The sequence below is a fragment of the Callospermophilus lateralis genome, chromosome 1 (genome assembly GCF_048772815.1).
Source record: "Callospermophilus lateralis isolate mCalLat2 chromosome 1, mCalLat2.hap1, whole genome shotgun sequence".
In the NCBI taxonomy this organism is placed as follows: domain Eukaryota; kingdom Metazoa; phylum Chordata; class Mammalia; order Rodentia; family Sciuridae; genus Callospermophilus; species Callospermophilus lateralis.
In genome coordinates this window covers 66,654,566-66,679,404 of record NC_135305.1, presented here as the reverse complement: position 1 = coordinate 66,679,404, position 24,839 = coordinate 66,654,566, and the positions used below count along the sequence as shown (strand labels likewise).

At 35.0% G+C, this 24,839-nt stretch overlaps 1 protein-coding gene across 1 annotated transcript in view; it reads left to right on the top strand.

Annotated features, from left to right (window-relative positions):
* Elapor2 (endosome-lysosome associated apoptosis and autophagy regulator family member 2) overlaps positions 1-24,839 on the top strand; it is a 152,134-nt gene that overhangs the window by 88,128 nt on the left and 39,167 nt on the right. The window contains exons 3-8 of the mRNA XM_076862582.2: positions 11,331-11,526; positions 14,082-14,229; positions 17,284-17,370; positions 21,214-21,319; positions 22,316-22,468; positions 23,044-23,132. Coding sequence (XP_076718697.2) covers positions 11,331-11,526; positions 14,082-14,229; positions 17,284-17,370; positions 21,214-21,319; positions 22,316-22,468; positions 23,044-23,132 — 779 coding nt within the window. The remainder of the gene's footprint in view (positions 1-11,330; positions 11,527-14,081; positions 14,230-17,283; positions 17,371-21,213; positions 21,320-22,315; positions 22,469-23,043; positions 23,133-24,839) is intronic.

Here is a 24,839-nt window from a genome sequence, read left to right as displayed (position 1 = left end):
CGAATACTATTTAACTTTTATAAAGAAATCTTGCCATTTGTGACAACATGGATGAACATGAAGGGCATTATGATAATTAAGCCAGACATAGAAAGACAAATATTGTATGACATGATGAGTCTAAATAGTCAAACTTCTAGAAGCATAGAGTGCAATGATGGCTTTCAGGGGCTGGGGAGAGGGGAATATAGGTAGATGGCAGTCAAAGGCTATAGTGTTTCAGTTATACAAGATGAGTAAGTCCTAGAGATCTGCTGTGCAGCATCATGCCTAGGTAACAATACTGTACTGTATGCTTAAGAACTTGTTAAGGCAGATTTTACACTTAACTGTTCTTTCATACAAAAAGAAGAACAAATACAAAGAGTGAGTGAAAGCCTTTGGAGGAGATTTATAGGTTTATGGAATAGATTGTGGTGATGACTCCATGGGTGTATTACTCATCGTACTGTGTATGTTGACAATATACAGCAAGTTATATGTCAATGAAGTGGGTTTTGTGTTGTTTTGTTTTTGTTTTCAAGGAGTGAGCAGAGTAATGGTGGCAGTTTGAGTCAATAGCTTTTTATTCCAGTTTGGAAGTGAAAGAAGAGAAATATTCCCACGATAAGAGAATTGATTTTGGTTTACTGGGTGAGATTTAAAAAAATACACTACTTAAGAGTGATAGACCTTTCAAGCACAGATTTTTTTCCCCCAGGATTCAATACATTGTTTGTTTTATCGGCACATTGACACTGAATGGCAATTGTGTATCATTCTCCTAGTCTGCTCCCTGGAATACTAATCCCAAGTAATGTTTCATGTAAACCAGAAATGTGTATCAATATTTTCTATGGTAAAGTACTGGAACATATGGAAAATTGTTCATACTGCATTTCCCTAATAGAGATTTAAATTTTATAGGAAACTTCTAAGAAACTTATAGAACATTCCTATATGTTTTAAGTGCATTCCATTTTATCCATTTCCAAATGTATTTGATCAGAGAACAGAAGCCTATTTTTCCTCTTTTCTTTTGGTTCTGTGGATAGAACTCAGGACCTTGTATATGTCAAGCAAGCCTACCACTGAGTTACAGCTCCAGCCCAATTATAGACTCTTTTATCTAATGTATATTAGGATCCCTTATGCTAATTTCTGAAGAATATTATTTTTAGAAAACATGATTTAAATACATATGCTTTCAAAATAGACAAATTGACCAAGGGAATTAAAAAGTTCAGAAATTGATCTATGCATTTGTGGTGAAATGATTTCTGACAAAGGTGCCAAAAATATATAATGAAAAAAGAACAGCGTCTTCAATACAGGATGCTAGAACAACTGGATATGCACATACAGAAGGATGAAATTGGACCCTTATCTCACACCATATAAAAAAATCAACTCAAAATAGACTAAAACTTATTAAACATAAGACCTGAAATGACTAGAAGACCATAGGGAAAACCATTTAACATTGGTCTGGACACTGGTTTTTTCACATTTGACCCCAGAATCTCAGTCAACGAAGCCAAAAAATAGACACTGGGGATTCTAACAAGTGAGAAAAATCACACAGTACAGGAAACAGCAGAGTGAAAAGGCAGCTTATAGAATTGAAGAAAAAATGTTTTAGACTGATAATGGATTAATATTCAAATATATAAGGAACCCAAACAACTCATTAGCAAAATCATAAATACCACAATAAAAATATTGACAAAAGACCTGAATGGACATTTCTCAAAAGAAGATCATCAGGTATGTGAAAAAATGTCAAATATCAGCAATCATTAGGGAAATCTAATTTAAAAGCACAATGAGGTATCATTTTACATGTGTTTCAAAGACTATGATCAGAAAGATGAATGATAACAAGAATCAATGAAGATGTAGACAAAAGGAAACTCTTGTATACTATTGGTGGGAATGTAAATTAATATAGCCATTATAGAAAATAGTATGGAGTCTCCTCAGTAAACTGAAGATAGAACTACCACATGATCCAGCAATCCACATCTGGGCATCTACCCAAAGATTTTTAATAAGTACATTGAAGAGATAACTGCTCCACCATATTTATTGTATCATTATTTATAGTCAAATTATGGAAGTAATTTAAGTATCAACTAGTGAACAGATAAAGAAATTGTGGGAATACACACAATTGAATATATTCAGCCTTGAACAAGAGGAGAATTACATCATTTGCAACCACATGGATGAACCTGAAAGTCATTGTGTTAGGCGAAACAAGTCAGGCACAGAAAGACAAATACAGCATGTTATTATTTACTTGTGGAATCTAAAATTGAAGTGGTAGAAAAGCAGATAGTAGAACGGTGGTTACCAGATATTGTTGGTTAAAGGATACAATATTTCAGTTAGTCAGGATGAGTAAATGATAAGTATTTGAAATGGTATGTTGATTCAGTCATCCATATTGTACATATATATTTTAGCATCACTTTGTATACCACACTTAATATGCAATTATAATTTGTCATTATCCAATAACAAATTTAAAAGATAAAAGAAACATACATGCCTGGCTAATCTAGTAAATTTTTGTATTAAGTTACTTATGCTATGATTTAATTAATTTCATGTATTTTCTTTGAATTCTAGTTGCAGCACTTTTGCACTGTTTAATTGACAACCACCCACAGTTGGTAGTCAGGTATGATATGTCTCTGGGCTTAAAGCCCTTCCTGTAGCTGACTTGTTTGTTTCTGAGCAAAATACTCCAGTCATTTATTGAGCTTTATTTCATTCATTGAATATACCTTTGTTGAATATTTCCTATGTTCTTGACAAGATGGATACAAAAGTAAATGAAAAAAATTCCTGAATTTCAGGGCCTTTCATTTCAATAGAACTACAATAAATTAGTTGTGGCATAGGAGTTAAAATCCCTTATGGATTTATGTTATCAAGGTTGATCTTACCAAGGAGGAAGGGATGCTCAGAGAGTCAAGACAACTTCATAGTAATGCAGATATAAGTATTAAGTTTAGATTCATCAGTTACCAGATGAATAACCTTGGAAAACAGTTGAACCCTGGTAAGGTTTATGTGCAAAATTGGGTCCTGATTTAGGATTTAGCCATACTTTTTGGGCAATTTGTGTTAATTCTGTGAGTATCTTTGTGGTGAACACTGAAGAAAGTTCTGTAATTTGATGATGCAAGTTAAGTATTTTTATTACTTCCTCTACTTACTTAAAAAATACAGTTGAGGAACTGAAATAAAGCCTAAAGCCATATATTTTGGTGATAGGTGAGATTTGAAAACAGGAGGTTGAGCATCTTGAATCCATCTTGATCCCAGGGCACTGCCTCTTTGGAATACATGTTGAACAAGGCTTCATACCCTTCTGGAGGCTCTTTTAACTTTACCTTCTTGATGGAAATGATACTCTGATACCCTGATAGGTAAATGGGCTTTTTAAAAGATGGCATTGGAGGCTCAGATATATTTACGGGATCATTTAAATTAATTATTTCTGTAGATTTTATTCTTAATTGTATATACTTTCAGAAAGAGAATAACATTTAAGCAGTTGCTTAGTTTGGGAAGTCTCTGCCTAGCATGTTGTTGGTGAATGATATACAATATGCTTTCATTATTTAACAAGGCATTCTCAATAGGCCTAGTTGGTGAGTTTGAGTAGCAGATAGGAAGAGTGTTGAAGTTGAATCTTCTCAATAACACAGTGGTGGTTAAAAAGCTGGTACAAGTGGAATCCTTAGGACATGAGATAAAAACTGTTGGGAACAGCTCAGAAGCAGGATTTATATTGATTGTGGTATTTTGTAGGAGCTGTAGTTGAGGAAACTTCTTTGAAAAAAGTGTTTTATAAGGAGATTAAAGAACTGAGTCCTTAAAACTGCAATTGAGGTCAGAGAAACTATCAGGATAGTTGAGGGTGACTGGCACTTTCTGAGGAAGAGGAAACATTCAACATAATAAGAACCAAAGTTTTGGGGCAGAATTGAAGTTGAGAGAACTGACTTCACAGGTATTTGGATCTGTTCCCATTGGTGACCTCATCAAGTATTCTGAATATTTTTTTCCCCTGACCTTCACTGTTTTCTTTTTTCTACATTCTTTGTGTTATCCTGTGCACAATGAACTCGGGTTTGTCTCCTTTTGTATCAAGCATTGATGTCAAGAAGCCACAATAAAATACATTTGCATTTTTAATTTTTTTAAAGTTTAAAACTACTTTAGCATGGATTATTAAAAGGAGAAAAGTTTTTGTATAGGCTCTACTAGTTTAATGTAGATTATCTGTGATGTTCAACCCCCTGCCAGGGGTTGAATTCTTTGAAGCTTGTGACTGATCCATCCTCTGTATGAAGTGCAGTGGTAATTTTTTAGTTCTACCTGAGAGGGCTCTGAGGACCCACTGGAAAGGATGTCAGATGTGAGGCTCAGTTTTCAGAGATGTAGAGGCAATACTTTTGCTTAAAATATTCTTTTCAGAGAATGGCGAATTAGAAAATGTTAGCCAGAATTTGTTTTTTGTTAATGTGCTCTTTTGTGTACCTCCTGTCTTACTTTCGTTTTGCAAAATGAGAGAGGTGAAAATTATTTTTTCTTGCTTCTCTAAGAACTGTACAACTAAGAACTTAGAAGTGACATTTTTGTGGTTTACAATGTTATCTCTAGTTCTTAGTGAAAAATCCCAGAACGTTATTGATAGGACTTAGCTCTAACAATCCAGCTCTGTTAATTTAGTTGTGTCATTCTGAATTTACACAGTACTTTCTGCATGTCACTTACTGTGGCTCAGTGGTACTGTTGGAATAGAACTGATGTCTTTTGACCTCTGAGGCAGAGTGATTTTTTAGTGTTGTTATTTTTCACTTGAAATGAACACATTGGATTTCTCAGCTTAGTACAATCTTTGGGTTGCATGATACCAGGAGAAGTCATGGAGAGTCTGCTACTGATATTTCAGAGAAGTTAAACAAAGTTGCTCAAGGTCACACAGATGAGAAAACTAAAAATCTGAATCGGGATGCTTTGGATCACATAAACTCAGAAGTCCTATTGGGTCATCCTGATAGAATTTGTGTATCACAGATTTATCTATCTTAAATAAAATCATGCCTCAAACCCCATAATGTGTAAATTATAGGGAAGTACTACCATAGCTTCTTCATGTTCATTAATATTTACCCTTGTGGGAACATTGCAGTGTCTGCCACTATTAGAATTTCAACAGTGTTGCCTTCCATTATCTCCATCCAGCCTTAAATTGAGCATGGTAGATCCAGTCTTCCTTGCAACCTTGTATATTTTGACAAGAAAATATCCTCTTAAGATTAAAAAAAAAAAAAAAGGGAGACTGTGTGTGGCTCAGTGGTAGAGTGCTCGCCTGGCATGCATGAGGCACTGGGTTCGATCCTCAGCACCACATAAATATAAAATAAAGATATTGTATCCACCTAAAACTAAAAAATAAATATTAAAAAAAGATTAAAAAAACCTTTCCAGTGAAAAGGAAGAAATATTCCCATAAGCCATGAAAAACTGGTTTGAAGTGAATTAGAGAACATCAACAAGAAGCAGCCTATTTTAATGTAGCATTTTGGCTTCCTCCTGTCTCACTTTCATTTTGCAAAATAGGGGATAAAAATGTTTTTTTCTCTGATTAAGAATTTCACAACTAAAAACTTAAAAATATAGCAATAACATATCGTCCTCATAATGGGCACTTGGGAAGGAAGAAGAGCTGAGATTTTCTGGGCACAGTGTGCTATTCAGCTTTTCTTAGGTATAATTTCCTCCTTTCTTTTTGTTTTCTATGAGAAGAATCATGATAATAAACCCAACAGCTACATAAAATATTAATTATCTGATAATGATAATTAATTGGCTAAGTGAATGCTAGAAGTAAAATTTATTTTTGAGGCCTACAAAGTAGACATTATATTTCTTCTTTGTATTGCCCTTAATGGTAGAGAGTAATAGTATAATAGTTGCAAGAGTACCTCTCTGTACAGTCAAAACAAAAAATGTCTATGGCTTTTATCTTATTCATCTTTTTAAATAAGTCTAATTAATTGAATAAAAATAGACATACTGGCTCTTCCTGATTTTGGAATTGATTTAACATTCCCCATAAATATACGTAATTATTTTGTTCTTAGCTATGATCCTAGGTTGATAAATAAAATGGGTTTTACAATGACTTTAAGCTTAGAGAAATGTAAATTTGGTCTCTTTTGAGGGAGACCAGTCTAGTTCAGACTAACATAGAAGCTCTGTGAGAGTTGGGACAATTTCTATCTTATTTACCAAAATATCCTTAGTGCCTACTATTTGCCTACCAAATAGTAGGTACTCAGGACATTTTGCTGAATAAATTAATATAGTGTGGTTCCCAGATATTTTTTTGTATAAAATTATATAGGTTCATTATATCATCAACATCTCATTAAACAAGTAAGTCAGAAGTCCTTTTTATTTATATTATTTCAGTTTGCTGTTTAGAAAACATTTTAATAATAAAAATTGAACAAAAATAGCAAAAATGGATGAATTATGAATAAATGTAATTGATAACCATAACCTTTCAAAGCATGAAGTCTCTGGAGGAAGAAAAGGTAAATCTAAGAGGCCCTGTGATAAAAAGATTAAAAATAGTTGCTCTTTATTGTTAGACATAAATCATAGATGAAAATCAGCATATAAATGATTCAGTTCAGTAACTTATTTGGCTCATTATTCTGGTGTACGCATGATCATAGCAATGCTCTGGATTTTCATATCACTCTTTACTTTCCACAGAAATAGTGGCTCCATTGTCTCTCACTAGACCACCACAAGCAATCCTATCAGAGAGAAAGGAATAGGCATGTTCTCAATAAAATGCATGTGAATGGAGACACAGAGGATTAAGTGAATTGCCCAAAACATTGCTACTTGGTGATGGACAAATGCTTTTTTCTATATCTGATTCCTCACACCTGCATATTTGATCCTTTACAGATTCATAGTAGCAGAAATAGATAATGGGAGAAGAGGCATAAAACCAAGAACAAAAGAACAGTGAGTGCAGCCTGGGGCCTCCTGATTGCAGTTAGACTTCAAGGGGCTGAGTTTAAAAAAATCTCTCTTCCATGAGATGCTTCAGTAAAGAATGTGAAATCCCAGACTGAGCCCACTGCTAAGTAGTATGTGATCTTAGACCAAGAAGGTTTTTCTGTTATTGTATCAAAACTTTGGGGTTTGCTTATCTTTATTTCAGTTAAGTTACTCTAGTATTTCAAGGTTTTTGAACAATAAAAACAGTATTTCAGATATGACTCACTGATTAAATTGAAGTGGTCAATTCCCTCAACAGTTAACAGCTACGTATAATAGCTATCATCCTGCCTATTGAAAATGTCCTGAGTTGTACTCTAAAAATATTTGAATGAAGAATGTAGTCCCTGAGATAACCAATAATAATAAAGGATTCTTTTAATCCAATCAAAGACCAAATGCCAAGGTAGCAATGTTGAAACAAAATTACTGAGGCTGACATAGAAGATATCAGAAGAAGATAATCTGACTATAGCTGGTGACTGCCGCCAAATGAGTCTGCAGTGCTGTTGATATAAACTCGTGGAATCCACTGTATTTTAACAAGAAGGTGTGGTTCTGAAGTTGGCTATGAGGATGAAAAAGAAAATATTGAGGAGAAGCAAATGATTAAAGTGTGAAAAGCTTTAGACTTTTTAGTTCTCCTATGTTATTAAAGGCCCTATGCCTAGTCTTAACTTTGACCATATAATTGTTCTGAAGAAATACAATATCATCAACCCAGTAGCAAGATCTTTTTGAAATGTATTTCCCAGGCCCCTGAACTCAGTCCCTTGAAGTCCAAAATGTATCTAGTAGGTTTAGTATTATATTACTAATAGTTGTATTTAATATTTATTGTGTCTTTATGAATGGTACACTGCCAGATGCTTTAAATGAAGTATTTTATTCTCAAAGATTTTGAGTTATTATTATGGTCTTCCTTTCATAGGCAAAGTCATTAGATTTATGGAAGTTAAGAACTTCGAAAATATTTCTCAAATGCATGTTTTATGGAATTAAAAATTCCATAATAAATATAAAACTAGGAAATTTTATTTATTTATTGCTTTATAATTCATTGAACATTGCTTAAGAGTTAAGAACAGGAAATGAAAAGTGACATGAAGTACAATCATGAATTCAGTTGGACTTGTTCACCCTTTTTTTATTAGCTGGTCGCTCAAAATAAATTTTCTTTGGGGTACCACCTTTGGAATAAGAGAGACCAGGATTTGAATATTAACTTTATTGATGATTAACTGGCTACCTTTATAATCAGATTATTTAAATATCCTGTGGCTTACTTTCCCCATCTGGTATATGGGCATAAAACCTTCCTCACAGGTCTCTTGTAAATACAGTTGATCCTAATTTTTCAAGGATCCTGAATTTGCAAATTTGACCATTTGCTGTGAATTATTCATGACCCTAAAGTCAGTACATGTAAAGTTTTTAGTCATTTACAGAGTTGTAAGATATTTTAGTTACCCCTGAACAAGGTGAATGACTTCTTATTTGATCTCTCATACAATAAACAAATATACCTTTGTGGTCCATTTAGTTGCCATGATTTTACCATTTTATATATTTACTTAGGTGATTCTGTCACTTATAACAGTCCTCTAAATATAGTGCTAAAGTATGAATAGTTATTCTAAGCAAAGAAGGCTGATATATGCCTTTTGGAGAAAATATTTTATAAGGCTTATATTTTATAAGTCTTGTTGAGGCGTGAGTTGTAGGGTTATTGTTTGTGCGTTCAATGTTAATAAATCAGCAATATATATTAAATAAGATATTCTTGTTACTGGGGATTGAATCCAGGAATGCTTTCCCACTGAGCTATAGTCCCAATTGGTTTCATTTTTCAAATTTTGGACTGGGTCTTCCTGAGTTTCTGAGGCCTCAAACTTGTGAACCTCCTGCCTCAGCCTCCCTAGTTGTTGGGATTACAGGAGTGTGCCACCACATCTAGCTTACTAAAATATTTTTAAACAGAAATAAATGGAGATCTTGTGACCAGAGGCTAACCCTGAATTTTTACTAGGAAAAGTGGCTCAGTATTTACTAATTTCATGTTCCCAGAAACTGTATACATTTAGCAAGAATAACAATAATTTACTGTTTGTAAAGTACCAAGTGCAGCACTTTTAGTATATTATAAAGACACAGTATATTCACTTTCAACTTTTTCCTAGTTTTCCTTCTGACTCAACAGTACTTCTGAAAGAGTTTAGGATGTTCTTTTTAATAGGGCAATGAACACTCTGAAATAATATCACTGGCTTAAAAGACAAGATCCTCAAACACAATTTTTCTTCGTTTTAGCTTTTATGCTCCCTTATAACAACATATTATGAAACATTCTTATTAATTAATTAAAAGGTCAGTTTTGAATCCCAGGCTAAATTGTCTTCAAAGGTAACTTTATCAGTAAGTAAAATGTTCAGCTTTGTGGTGGATGATGCAGTCTCTTTTGCAACTATTCAACTTTGCCATTATATTATAAAAGGAGTCATAGACAATATGAAAATGAATGATTTGACTGTCTTATTAAGACTATAAAAACAGGCTAGATTTGGCCTGTGGGCTATAGTTCAAAAATTTTCGATTTTGTAATGTTGGCTCTTGGTTTGTGATATCATTTATCATAATAGGGAAATAGCATGTGATTCTGAGTTTGCTAGAAATCCCATAAACCATTTAAACTAAAAAAAAAAAAAAAAATTCCTTACCTGGGTTTCTACTGGTTGTCCTGGTAGTAATTATAATAACATGTGATAAGCATTTGTTATATGCCAGGCACTAAGTTAACCACTTTATACTATAATTTATTTTCTCAGCATGGCCATATAAGACAGCTATTGTGATAAGTATCTCATTTTTTAGAAACAGAAACCAAGGCCTGAAGAGGTAAAGTAACTCATTCAAGATCATGAAATTAGGACAAGTATAATCTGGTCTGAGAGTTGTATCCTCTATCCCTAGGATAATTTTGGAATGTAGCTGGTATTCAATATTCTTTGCCTAACCTTTCCTTATTTTCCAATGTTTTACTTATTTGGGGATGTTGATCTGAATGTTAAAAGTTCATTGTACAGCATTAAGTTTTTTGAAGAGAAGCATTATATTAATTCAGTGGATAAGTAAGTGGATGAATGTGGGTTTTAGCTCTAATTCTTTAATTAGTTTTTCAAAATTAGCTTTTTTTTATCTCTGGATTATTTTTCAGTGTATTCTAAAAGAGGAGTTTGCCTGAACGTGAGGCTTTGCTGCTTCACTCTCTGCTGGAAGATTTGTTTCTCTTCATCAGATAATTTGGACATTTTATTTTGTTCTTTTTTCTTTGGTATCCTGATTAAAGGATTAGAAAGCCCTTTTCTAGGTTTGAGTCACTAATACCACCCTGTCCAGAGCCTTTAGCTTCAGGGACACTGATTTGCATTTGTTGAATGCATAATGACTTAGCAGCAGAACTGCCTTTTTCCCTCTAACTATGTTAACTGTTCTTACATTGCCCGTGTCTGCCATCTCTAGGTGCAGTTCTCAGAGTGAACAAAGATATCAGAAGTAGGTGTGGATGGGAGATATGACCAGGGTGGTGCTGAGAACATTGAAAACATAGTCTTGAGGCTTCAGAATGGAGATAACTGGTTTAGCTATCATATTGCCCTTCTGTAGCCCCTTTATATTTAGTTCTCACTCCTAACTGAACATTTTATTTAGGCTTGGTATGTGCCAGATACAGCTAGGAATCCAAAAATAATGGCTTTTTTTTTTTTTCCTCTCGGAGCTGAAGGTCACATGTTCCCTGCTAAGTGTTCTCTCTAGATAGAGATGCTTTATGGAGGTCTTCTGGAGAGTGTACTTTGGGGCATGGAGGGAGGCAGAAATGACTGCCTGGTAGAATGAAGTGTTCAGTCATGAAGAGGGTCATTTTTTGAACTGGGAACAGAATTTACCAGTTACAGTAGGTCAGTTGGCCAACATCTCTGGGAAAGAAGACCACCACAGCAAGAAGGAGGATGAAGTATTTGGGGAATGATATGCATTTTGTTGATTGTAAGAGGGTGAGACTAGGGGATGAGCTGGGTGAAATCGGGGCCAGATTGTGCAATGTATGTAGTGACAAGGCAGATATTAGAAGCCTTTTCTTAGGGTGTGATATGATCAGTTTTATAAAAGTAATTCTGGTGATGGGAAAAATGGAGAAAATTAATGGAGAATTCTAGTGACTAATGGGTTGTATATTCTTCTGCTTCTAGCTTTCTCCTGTGCTTCTGGAGAGTATCTAGAGATGAAGAACCAGGTATGCAGTAAGTGTGCCGAAGGCACCTACTCCTTGGGCAGTGGCATCAAATTTGATGAATGGGATGAATTGCCAGCAGGATTTTCCAACGTTGCAACATTCATGGACACTGTGGTGGGCCCTTCTGACAACAGGCCAGACGGCTGTAACAAGTAAGAATCCAAAGGAGCCTTTGGATCTTGACTGAGTACTTGAGAAGGGTAAATTTCTCTTTTCCAGAGAGAAGTTAAGGATAATATTACTACTGATGGGGGTTACAGATAAGCTAATTGCAAGGAGTCATATTTTTTGCATAGTCATTACAAATAATGTAGCTAAATTTTCATGAAGCTTTAAAATAATTACCCTCAGGATATAATAGATATTGTATACAAAAATGCAATAAAGCTATTAGGAAAAAAATAATTTTCTCATGTTTATAACCAAACTTAAATCAGTGATGTTTCTACTATCCTTTTTCTAATTTTTAGTGGGTAAATTCAAATTGTTTTTTTTCTTTCAAAAGGAAGAATTTATAACCTTCATTTAGACTTGATCATTTCCTGCAAGAGCAAGTGGCTTAAATAACTAATGTGGCCTTTGTTTAGTTCCTGGGAGATTATAGCTTTGCCTATGGCAGTGTTGGAGGCATGTTAAATTGTTTCAGAAAAAAAAAATAAAGCAAAATATTTCTCTTTGGGCTTTGCCCTTTCCTGTCCTCTTGTATTGATTATGTACTATGTGGCCATGTTTTGAAAATGAAACTTCCAGCCCCTGGCTAACTTCTGATAAGAGGGGTTTCTCAGGAAGTAAAAACTTGAAGTTTTACTTCTTAGTCTGTTGGCAGTGATCTAAGGATGCTGGACAATTACTTAGCTGTTCTAGAAGATGGGTTTTCTCCTTTCCTTCTCTTCCTCTTTCTCTCCTTCTTACCTTCACTCTTCTTTTCAGCTGACTGTGCCAAACAACATTGATTTATCATACTCCGCTGATCATAATATTATTATTCTTAATGTTTAATTGTTAGTCTTTTTTTTTCCTGTAACACTGGAAACTAAGTAGTTTATAAAGAAAAGAGGTTTATTTAGCTCATAGTTCCAGAAGTCTAAGAGCATGGTGCTGGCATCTGCTTGGCATCTGAGGAGGGCTTCATACAACTTCAGCTCAAGGCAGAAAATGAAAATGCATGTTGTCATGTGCAAAGGAAGAAAACGGGGCCAACCTCCTGAAATCGCGAGAAAAACATGAATTCATTCATGAGAGCTCAGATCCCACGACCCAACACTTATTTGTGGCTCCGCTACTTTTTTTTTAAATTGATTTTATTATTATTTTTTAAATTCACGACAACAGTGGAATGCATTACAATCCTTATTACACATATAGAGCACAATTTAAGTTGGCTATTAATTTCAGTCTGGATCTGGCAGGGACAAACCACCTTCAAAACTTCAGCAATGTGTGTGCACACACTGTGTTTTAAATAAAACATTTTCTTAGAGAAGAGTACTAGTAGGATGTTACAAAACCTCGGATCTTTGTTTTCATGATCAGAGGATATGGACACAGCTTCCTCATGTACCCTATGGAATAGTTTATTCATCAAAAAAATTCAATGATAAGCAGAGGGTTTTCAAAGTAGTATCTTTGGGTATAATTTTCTCAATGTAAATTTCAGTTTGATATTGCTATGCTTTTCTTCCTTCCTTGCTCCCTTCCTTTTTCCCACCCACGTGATCTTATGTTCTGTTTACTTTTTCTTTGGTTTGGTCATATAGGAGCTTTAATTATAGAGCCAAAAGAGTTCTTTGTGTATTATGGACATGAGTTTTTGTACATGTATATTTGTATAATATTTACTGTATATTAAGACATACATATATGTGTGTTTGTGATACTGCTTTCAAGTCTGTGGCTTTTGCTTTTTTATTTTCTTAATGATATTCTTTGGTAACATGAAGGTTAAAATTTGAAAAAATTATAGTTTATCAATTTTATCTCTTACAGGTAGTTTTGTTGTATCTTATGATATCTTTGCTAACACTGGGTTGCGAAGGCTAGAAATTGCAATATGTATAGGTAGTTTTTATAATTTTATAAGAGTGTAGTTATACCTATACTCTCATTTTTGTGCTATTGTCATGTATTTAGAAACATAATCTCTGAAATACAATGATTGTTTTAAATAATCATTTGTCATTGACACAACCTCCAAAAGATTTAGGAACTCAAATGCCAACTCAGTTATTGATGAGTTTTCTTTCTTATGGTGCATGACTTTCTAAATGACTTAAAATATGAAAAAAATTACACATTGTGTATTAATCTAAATATGTACAATCATTGGTACTCTTTCTTCCTTTCCATAGATTTGCCGTGTGTGTATATATGTTTATAAATAAAATTTAAGATGTTGTTTGAAAGAATAATTCCACTTAAGGCTACTGGGTTAGTGTTCATCTTGTTGGTGATCAAATTTTTTTGGTGAAAAAATAGCAGCTTCATAGCAAATTGCTCAAATAACCTTCAATGATTTAGAAAGTTATGTACTATCAAAAAATGAACCTCCCCTCAGTAATGGAGTTGGCCTTAGAACAGCTGAAAAAGCTCGGGGTGTTTTCTGCTGTACTTTGCTGATGGAACTATTTTTGAATCTGGGGTATAGCTTTGTGACCTGAAATGGTTTCTGAAAACTAACAGAAAATGCATCTTGGCTTTGTTTCCACAGCTCTTCTTGGATCCCTCGTGGAAACTACATAGAGTCTAATCGTGATGACTGTACGGTGTCTCTAATCTATGCTGTGCACCTTAAGAAGTCAGGCTATGTCTTCTTTGAGTACCAGTATGTCGACAACAACATCTTCTTTGAATTCTTCGTAAGGCCTTTTATATTCTAGACTCCACTTTTTGAAAGGCATTCCTGTAAATTTCCCTTAATCTTTGCTGCACTCCACTTTATATGCCTTCTCCTTTTTTGTGTGTAAGTGACCCTGTAAGTATTAAAGGAAAAGTTAAATTTTTTTCTATAGCATTTGAGTTTATAGTTAATATTGTTTCTTTATTTTTGCACTCTCATCTTATAGTGTAATATTGGCTTGTTTTGCTTCTGGTTATACTCATTAGACAACTGGTTTAGACTGTGTGTGACAAATATTTTCCCCAAGATTCATTTTAACTTAATTTTTTATGGCTGAAAATGCTATTTTGTTAAAAATATACTTGTATATAAACACAAATATACACATACATATATATTCTTTTTTTACTGTTTAGAATTACTTAAATGTTTTCATGGGCAATTGTTTAAAAAAGAGAAATGACCATATTTTCTGATTCTGTGAATTTTTACAGTCCAAAGAAATTTATGAATGCAATAGTTGGTGCATCTGATCTTAAATAGGATTATAGAATACAGAATACTATGATAGACTAACAGAATAATGACTGGAGTTATGTAACTATTTTATGTAAACTGTACTTAATCTAGCAAATATTTATTGTGGCATGGACTCAAAAACACTTGAGAAAATGTTTTCTGATTGACTTCTTATACCAATAGTGTGTGTTATAGTAGTAAATGGGAGAATATCTTGGAAAATGTTTCCATGCGCCAGATTTAAGGAACAAATGTACTAACAGTTCTGAAACAAATGTGTATTGTCATTGGTAATAGGTATTTTACATCAAAAGTTTGGTGGCAATAGATATTTTCCAGGAAACTATGAGCCTTAGATTTGAAGTCAAGAGATTCTGACTCTATACTGCCTCTATAATTGTTAACTGTGTGTTCTTGAGCAATGAAATTAACTTTCCGGTCCTTGGCATTCCCTTGTGTGAGAGGACACTTGAAGGAGCCTCCTAGCACTAATATCCTTCGATGAGCTTAAAATGTTAAGCAGTGTTCAAACAGATTTATCTTTTAAGCTACATTTTGTTTGCAAAACTCTTCTCCGGGTAAATGATTTTCTATTTCTTGGGACATTTAAACAGTATTGCTAAAACTAAAATAATGTTGAAAGGCAAGACAGTTATCTAATTGTTAGAATAAACATGTATTTTTGTAGTTTTGTATACTCAGTAAATCCCTTGAGAGCTGTCAGTAAGGGTACTCTTAGGGCATAATGTTTCATTACTTCCATTTCAATGGTGCCTCTGTTCTTCTGGTTTTAGTCTGAAAGGGGATGGGAAATTCATGCTCCTTTTATTGATGCTTCAGCTTTATAGGTTGCAATTTATTGACTCAGAGGGTTAATACCTCACAGTCATCATGTTCCTGGTTAATAGAAAAGAAGTATTTGAAGGCTGAAAGATATAGTTGTGCTCTGACAATTATACATGTGAGCATCATGTAATTTGAAGCATTCATCCCAACCAATTTTTAAAATGCTGAAACTGAAACCTAGAGAGAGTAAGTGATTGCACCAAGATTACACCTTTACTAGCTTCAGAAAGAGTAATGGAGCTCAGGTCATCTGAGTGGTGGTGGATAACACATGATGTCTGCCTTCAGCTGTAAAAAGCTCTCAGCTTGTCTATATACTGCCCAGCAGAGGAACATTCAGGACCCATGTCCTCTCCTGAATGAAAGAAGTATGAAAACAGTCAGTATGCTTATGATATAAATAAGACAAGAATTCAATTAAAGTCAATTTCCTTGGTAGCAGATATTCTCTGGTATTTAGATGGTAAAGAGATCCCTTTTCTCATAAGTAAGCCTTTAGAAAATATAACTTCTGGAGAAATTTTAATGTTTGTGAATTAGTCAGGAGGATGACCAAAGTAGCAAAACAATTTAGAGAGAGAGAGAGCCTTTTCTGTCTGCAGAAGTACAGATAATGAGATCTTATTTTAACTTGGCTCTGTTACTGACTACTTTGCAATACGGAAATGTTGACCTAACTTTTGGATACCTTTGTTTTCTTCATAGACCTGAAAGAGTACTGTCCTAACTCTTAAGCATTTTGCAAGAACTGAGGGGAAAGGTCAAGGTTTTTGGTGTTAAAGATTATCTGTAGTCATTTGAATTGGAATGGCAAATAATTAACATTTACACTGTGTTAGATTTTTTGTTGCTGTGACCAAAATACCTGAAAGAATTGGAATAGAAAATGTTTATTTAGGCTGATGGTTTCAAGGGTCTCAGTGGAGTGGTCACTGACTCCATGTTGTAGTCCTGAGATGAGGCTGAACATCATGGCTGAAGGCCATGGTAGATAAATGCTGCTCAGCTCATGGTGAACAGGACATCGCAAGAGCAAGGGAGGCTCTAGCAATGAAATATAAACTCCAAAGTCACACCCCACAGACACACCCTAGTTCCTGTGGCCACACCCTATCTGTCTACAGTCCTCACCCAGATAGTCCTTTCAAAATATAAACAAATGAAATGGACTAATCTGTTGATTAGGACTTCAGAGAGATTCCTCATATCCAAGCCATAACACCCCCAAATAACAATTTGGAACTTCCATTTTGGCTGTGGTCACTTAACCTGTGCATTGAGTCCTGGGGAAATGAAAACAAAGCAGTCTTTACTTACTAACTTAAAATTTCACTGTCGGGAATCCACATATCATCTTGTTTACTTTTGTACACTTGGACTTGCCTGGTAAATGCAAGCTGCTAAAACATTTTGATAAGCTGGGTAGATTCTTTTGTAATGACTTTCAATGATAATTGTTTCCCCTCTTTCTCCTCATGGGCTAGTCTTTTTGTCTCAATGAGACTGTTTACTTAGAACTGCTCACCCATGTGTGCAACTATCATGTTGTCTCCAGAGGTCTCTGGTGTGTTTAGTTGTTGAGAATTACTGGTGGCCACTATTATTTAGTATGTACAGAAAGACATTCTTGCAGCCTGTGCTGGACTATGGAATTTAGTGAAAGCCACTATTCCAGAATCTTTACTGAGACCCTGTGTTTAATCCACAGATTCAAAATGATCAGTGCCAGGAGATGGATACCACCACAGACAAGTGGGTAAAACTCACTGACAATGGAGAATGGGGCTCTCATTCTGTAAGTCTCTTTGTTTTTCCTTCTTCTTTACTAATCCCATTCTCTTCCTTCCTTTTCCCAGCCTTTTCTAAGCATTCATTTTAAGAACAGAAAAAAAGAATTAAATTGATTAAGATAATTTCCATTTAGGGAAGAAATTGCTCCTAAGTTTCTTCAACTCATATTTTTTTATTTTTTAGGTTATATTTTCCTACATTTTATTTTCTCCTTGTATTTCTTTCTTTTTCTGTTCCCATCATATTTCAACTTTCTTCCCTTTTCAAGAAAGAAGTCTATTCAAAACCAATATACAAAATTGACAAAATCTAAAAGTATGTAAATTTTAAAATGTGCCTGTTTCACGCAATATGATCATCATCACTTGTCATTGAAAAGATCTTTGAATTCCTTTCATCTGACCTTCTCTTCGGTGTCCCCTGCAAGTGATTTTCAGGCTTGTTTTGTTGGGCACTGTGCTTTCTCCATTGTTGGACAGCTCTCTGATTTTCACAATATTCATCCACATTGGGCTTCAACCTGCTTCATATGTATTTGCCTCCAGTGGTCAAATTCTACCCTTTCAGTTACATTAAGTATAGTAACTTCCTATTTTTTCACAGGGCATCTCTTTAAATATTTGAAGGCAGGATTACCAGATATGTGATTTGGTGAATCTATTATTACTTGAGGCACTTGCCCTTTGGAGTTGGCACTATTTAAAATCTATCTCTGGCTTATAGTTGTATTTCTTTGAGTGATTTGCTTAATCTCTTAGCATCTGATTTTTTTTTTTTTTTCATTTCAGAAATGGGAGAAGTGTTGCTGAATTAAATGGGGTGATGTCTGGGAAGGGACTCACATGGTCCTGTAATGTAGACTGAGTTATGTCTCAATGAATCCATTCTTGCCTTTTTGATTGTGGCAGTTGCCAAATCCTTGAATGATTAACACAGTGTACCCTTGCAGAGGTTTTCTTTTTATATGTATGTTTGAAAGTAATGTTGGTACCACTTAATATTCACTCATCTAAGCACCCAGTCAGCTGGGCTTTGAAAATACAAGTAACCCTTGGCAACAGATATGCTTTCTTCACTTTTGAATACACGTGGGAAGTACTTAATGTACTTACTTCTCTAGCTCTCAGGCCTGATGAAGTAGTTGGGTTGATTAATTTTACATAGCTTGAATTTGACCAGCCAAAGAGTGCATACAGAAATAAAAGTAGCAAAAGACAAAACAAGAAACCCTTGAAATTGGCTCACTTGCCTGTATCAGCATGAAACTTAACAGAAAATTAGTTTAATTTATAATTAGAAAAATTTTCCAGTGGCAAAGGGATCAAATATTAGACACTAGGGATCAAATACTAGACATAGTGTCACTGAGGTTCAGTTAATTGTAAGAGTTAAGTTATTCTATAAGAACAATCCTATTTTATTGCTATTGCAGTGTTGTTTTAAAGTAATTTGAAAAGCAACAAAACAGCATGGTACTGGTACCAAAACAGGCGGGTGGACCAATGGTATAGAATAGAGGACACAGAAACCAATCCACAAAATTACAATTATCTTATATTCAATAAAGGGGCTAAAAGCATGCAATGGAGGAAGGATAGCATCTTCAACAAATGGTGCTGGGAAAACTGGAAATCCATATGCAACAAAATGAAACTGAATCCCCTTCTCTCGCCATGCACAAAAGTTAACTCAAAATGGATCAAGGACCTTGATATCAAATCAGAGACTCTGCGTCTGATAGAAGAAAAAGTTGGCTCTGATCTACATATTGTGGGTTCGGGCTCCAAATTCCTCAATAGGACACCCATAGCAAAAGAGTTAATAACTAGAATCAACAAATGGGACTTACTCAAACTAAAAAGTTTTTTCTCAGCAAAAGAAACAATAAGAGAGGTAAACAGGGAGCCTACATCATGGGAACAAATTTTTACTCCTCACACTTCAGATAGAGCCCTAATATCCAGAGTGTACAAAGAACTAAAAAAATTAGACAATAAGATAACAAATAACCCAATCAACAAATGGGCCAAAGACCTGAACAGACACTTCTCAGAGGAGGACATACAATCAATCAACAAGTACATGAAAAAATGCTCACCATCTCTAGCAGTCAGAGAAATGCAAATCAAAACCACCCTAAGATACCATCTCACTCCAGTAAGATTGGCAGCCATTAGGAAGTCAAACAACAACAAGTGCTGGCGAGGATGTGGAGAAAAGGGTACTCTTGTACATTGCTGGTGGGACTGCAAATTGGTGTGGCCAATTTGGAATGCAGTATGGAGATGCCTGGGAAAGCTGGGAATGGAACCACCATTTGACCCAGCTATTGCCCTTCTCGGACTATTCCCTGAAGACCTTAAAAGAGCGTACTACAGGAATACTGCCACATCGATGTTCATAGCAGCACAATTCACAATAGCTAGACTGTGGAACCAACCCTGATGCCCCTCAATAGATGAATGGATAAAAAAAAATGTGGCATTTATACACAATGGAGTACTACGCAGCACTAAGAAATGACAAAATCATGGAATTTGCAGGGAAATGGATGGCATTAGAGCAGATTATGCTAAGTGAAGCTAGCCAATCCCTAAAAAACAAATGCCAAATGTCTTCTTTGACATAATGAGAGCAACTAAGAACAGAGCAGGGAGGAAGAACAGGAGGAAAAGATTAACATTAAACAGAGTCATGAGGTGGGAGGGAAAGGGAGAGAAAAGGGAAAGTGCATGGAAATGGAAGGAGACCCTCATTGTTATACAAAATTACATATAAGAGGTTGTGAGGGGAATGGGAAAAAAAATAAGGAGAGAAATGAATTATAGTAGATGGGGAAGAGAGAGAAGATGGGAGGGGAGGGGAGGGGGATAGTAGAGGATAGGAAAGGTAGCAGAATACAACAGTTACTATTATGGCATTATGTAAAAATGTGGATGTGTAACCAATGTGATTCTTCATTCTTTATAATGTTTTGAATAACCAATAAAAAAAAAGAACCATAAAAAAAAGCAAGCTGTATTAACCTATTTCTATTGCTATAACAATATGCCCAAGGTTGAGTACTTTATAAGGAAAAAAAGGTTTATTTAGACTACAGTTTTAGAGGTTCAGGGGCATGGTGGCAACATCTACTTGGCTTTTGTGGGGCATAATGATCACAGGATAGTGATTTACAGGAAGCCAGAGATTCCAGGGGAGATCCAGGATTGCCCTTTCATAACGGCTTAGTCTTGGAGGAACTATCTTGCTCTATGAAACAGCAGTAATCTCTTTCTAGGACAGTGCTTCCAGTGGTAAAATTGCCTCCCACTTGCCTCACCTCTTAAAAGTTTCACTACCTCTTGACACCACCAAATTTCCAATGCATGAACCTTTAGGGGACACACTCAAGCCACATTCAGATCCTATACAAACCATAGCAGAAGCAAGCTTATTCTCTTGCTTGTTTGTTTTCAGAGCTCAAAGATGTACTTGTAAATGGCAGTCCATAAATATGCATGTGGGCCGAGTGACTTTCACCCTTTACAATGAATCCTCTTTAAATATAAATATAAGACTTCATGTAATGGTTTGAAAATCATTTTGTCTTTTTGTTCAGACTTGAAGGTTCTTCTCCTTGTTTCTTAGTATATTTTGTGGATTGGCAGACTATTTTATTTTTTAAAGAAAATGTTGTCTTCAGAGCTGAGGTCAGAATTAATTGGAGGCTTAAATTTGTTGGTTTTAAATTAATGGTGTTTCCTTATAATGCATAGAAAAGTATGTGAGTGAGAAGCTTTTGTGTGTGATTGGAATTGGAAACAGCTTGGTTTATCTGACCTGAGTGTGTTGTTTTTTTGCACAGGTAATGCTGAAATCAGGCACAAACATACTGTACTGGAGAACTACAGGCATCCTTATGGGTTCTAAGGCTGTCAAGCCTGTCTTGGTGAAAAATATCACAATTGAAGGTATTTCACAGCATGCTGTTTTATAGTTAAAATATTTATTTTAACCAGTACTGGCTGGCTCAAGGTACATAGAATGAGAACTACATTAGGTATCATACAGGTCTAGAGACCCTGGTTTTAGTACTAGAAAATTCATTGATGCATAGTTTACTTTTTCCTTATACCTTTGAACTGAATTATTTAATCTGTGTAAAGACGTAAACATGATGATGATTTTATGTATCTGTAAATGAAATTTCTCTCTTAATAGGAGACTATATTCATTCAATATCTACTGTGCCAGACTTTGAGCCTACTTGGGGAGTTAATAATCTGGTCACTGCTACATCCATAAAAATAATAATCTTGAAAACATCTCCACCAGACTGTTTCACTAAGCCTCTTGGGCCTCTCTGGACCATCTGGGTCATTTCTGGCCCAGGTGCACATCTAATAAACCCAACTATAGTTTATGCTCAACTAGGGGTGCTTTTAATTAAAGTAGTGATTATTCTTTATTAAAGTTTGGCTTATGTTTTACTGTGTTCTAATTGTGCTTGTTCCAGTGATGTTAACTAATTGGTCACACAGACATCTGCTGGCCAACACTGGAATTACAAACTGAAAGACCAGCCATTTCTAGGATCTTACAGGTTTTATCTGTTACTTAATAAATAGTGAAGAAAAAGGGAACAGGCCCCACAAAGAGCAGAGAATTGTAGGGGACCTTAGAGTTTATCCCATTCTGACATAGTAGATTTGTATTTGATGAATCATTTAATATGTTTACTCTACTTCTATAAAAATTCTTAAAGTGTTTGCTGTACTAATTGTGTTTGATTCAGTAGATATCCCAGTTCTTTGCTTTCTTAGTGCTGAATTAATGAAATAAAAGGATTGGGCTGATCTTGCTATTGATACTTCCCTCTCATTTCTGTGTAGAGTCAGTATACAGGCACTGACTGACTTGCTGATGTGGGTCTTCCTTCCTTGCCCTTTATTTTCATTTCCACACAGGGGTGGCTTACACTTCAGAATGTTTTCCATGCAAGCCAGGGACATTCAGCAACAGGCCAGGTTCATTCAACTGCCAGGTGTGTCCCAGAAACACCTATTCTGAGAAAGGGGCCAAAGAATGCATAAGGTGTAAAGAGGATGCCCAGTTTTCAGGTAGGGCTGACTTATACTCTCTTTTCTTTATAAATTTATCCTGATCAAGTATACTGTCACAAGCTAGCAATGGTGGGTCAGATATCAACGTGCTAAAGAGAATCAATATTGAATGGAGAAAAACATATCTACCATTTCACCTCTTTCTATGTGGGTTCTCCCCCTTTGTCTATGTTTTTCTTTTATTCCATACTCCATAGGTAAGAGCTATGGCTATGTTTATATCAATCTAACCCATGTTTTACTTTTAGATGATTTGTGGGCATGGATATATACTGAGAAACTTTTAATTTTTTTCCCAAATTTCCAGTACTCAATGATAATGAACAAAATATAGTGTCTCCTGGGAGCACTATGATATGCTCCATGTATATCATAGATAGATTTATTACTCTAGAGAAAATTAAAATATAGGCCTTTATTTTCTGTAGGTCTAGCTAATTCTACCTAAATTGCTTTGGTAAGATTACTTTTTATTTAACTTTTTTTTATTTTGTTCTGATTTTTGCCTTTTCTTAGAGTCACAATGGACCATTTATGAATTTTGTTTTTTTGTATGTATGCATGCGTTGCAGAGGAAGGATCCAGTGAGTGCACGGAGCGCCCACCCTGTACCACAAAAGACTATTTCCAGATCCATACTCCATGTGATGAAGATGGAAAGGTATCAGCAGTGTTCAGAAAAATCCATCCCATATTTATCCAACTGTTTCCCCAATTTGGACACACTCCAATTTGTTCATGAGAGAGATTTTATAGAGGATTTCTGAGTTTAGGTGTTGGAGCCTGCCTTCCTGGCTTTCATTTCCAAATCTGTTACTTATTAGTTCTGTGGGTACATGATTGGGTGCCTCTAAATCTCAGATTTTTCATCTGTAAAATGGGGTTGATATCAATACTGTGAGACTGCTATGAGAATACATGAGATATTTGGTATAAAGTTCCCAACCCAGTTCCTGGCATTTAGTGAGCCATGAAATAGTCCTATTTTTGTTTTTTTATTTTTTGGTACTAGGGATTGAACACAGGGGTGCTTTACCACTGAGCTACTTCTCCAGTCCATTTTTATTTTTTATTTTTTAAAAATTTGAGACAGGGTCTCACTAAGTTGCTTAGGACCTCACTAAGTTGCTGAGGCTGGCCTCAAACTTAAGATCCTCCTGCCTCATCCTTCCCAGTCGCTGGGATTATAGACATGCGCAACCACACCCCGCTGATGACTGCTATTTTTAACAGTTATATTTTTTTTCATAAGTAATGCCAGGAAGAAATCAGCTTTCAAATATGTACTGCAACTCACTAGATGAAAATATCTTATAACTTCTATTTAATTATTTGGCTACTCAGCGGTTGTATTAATAAAAGCTACGTAGATGATTCACCATTCTCATAATTAAATAATTAACGTATACAATCCCACGTCAGAAGAGAAACTGAGATTAAAGTGGCTGCTAGGTAATGTTTCTTACATATTTGTACCTTTGAAATAATGACATGTTTTAAACTTACTTTGGAAAACACACATAATTGTCAGAAGAATTATTCCTTTTTCCCCCCTTAATTTTGCATTCCCACATTCTAATCTGTACTTTTTATATTTACATTGATCATCTTACCCTTATATCTTTATTTTTTAAAAGGACTCTTGTTTTGAATGCTTAAGACCAAATACATTCCAGTTTAGATTAGTGGAAACTTAAAATGGTAAGAAGTACAAATATCACTTTCAATTAGAACAGCCACTCAAACTAACAGCTGTTAATTGACAAGGAGTTAGAAAATAAGGTCTTGGTGGCCCTACACCAATGGCCGAGTAAGAGTACTTACTACTAGTGGACTGAAGAGTGATTTGGTACAGAATTTTTAGATGAACTTTTATTAGCTAAACTTAACAATAAGCCAGGCAAAGATAGTTTATTCTATGTAATCATTAATTCTGCATTACAGGGACTTGAATACATTCTAATATGCAAAAGGATTTTATCTGAGCTAACATAAAAAATATTCAAAAGTCATATTTTCTATTTTAATAATGAGTACAGTGTCCATGATCAGCGTGACAAAATCTGTGGGCCTAACAGAAGTGAGAGCATATGTGAATGTATTGTATGCAGAATGCACTCGCACACACACTTGCCACTATGTGCCCATGCATGTGGATTGTGTTTTTCCATTGAGTCTGGAGGAGCTCTAAACATGTTCTTTGTAGATTTTTATAGAACAAAATAGTTTACTAGAACTCTATAAATTCAGTGTTTTGTTTTGTTTTGTTTTTAGAGAGACTTTAGACTTATTTTAAGATAAATGTTTCTGGCTTCAGAAGTAGACAGGAAAGCAATGGATACAGTGCTAATATACAGACACACACACA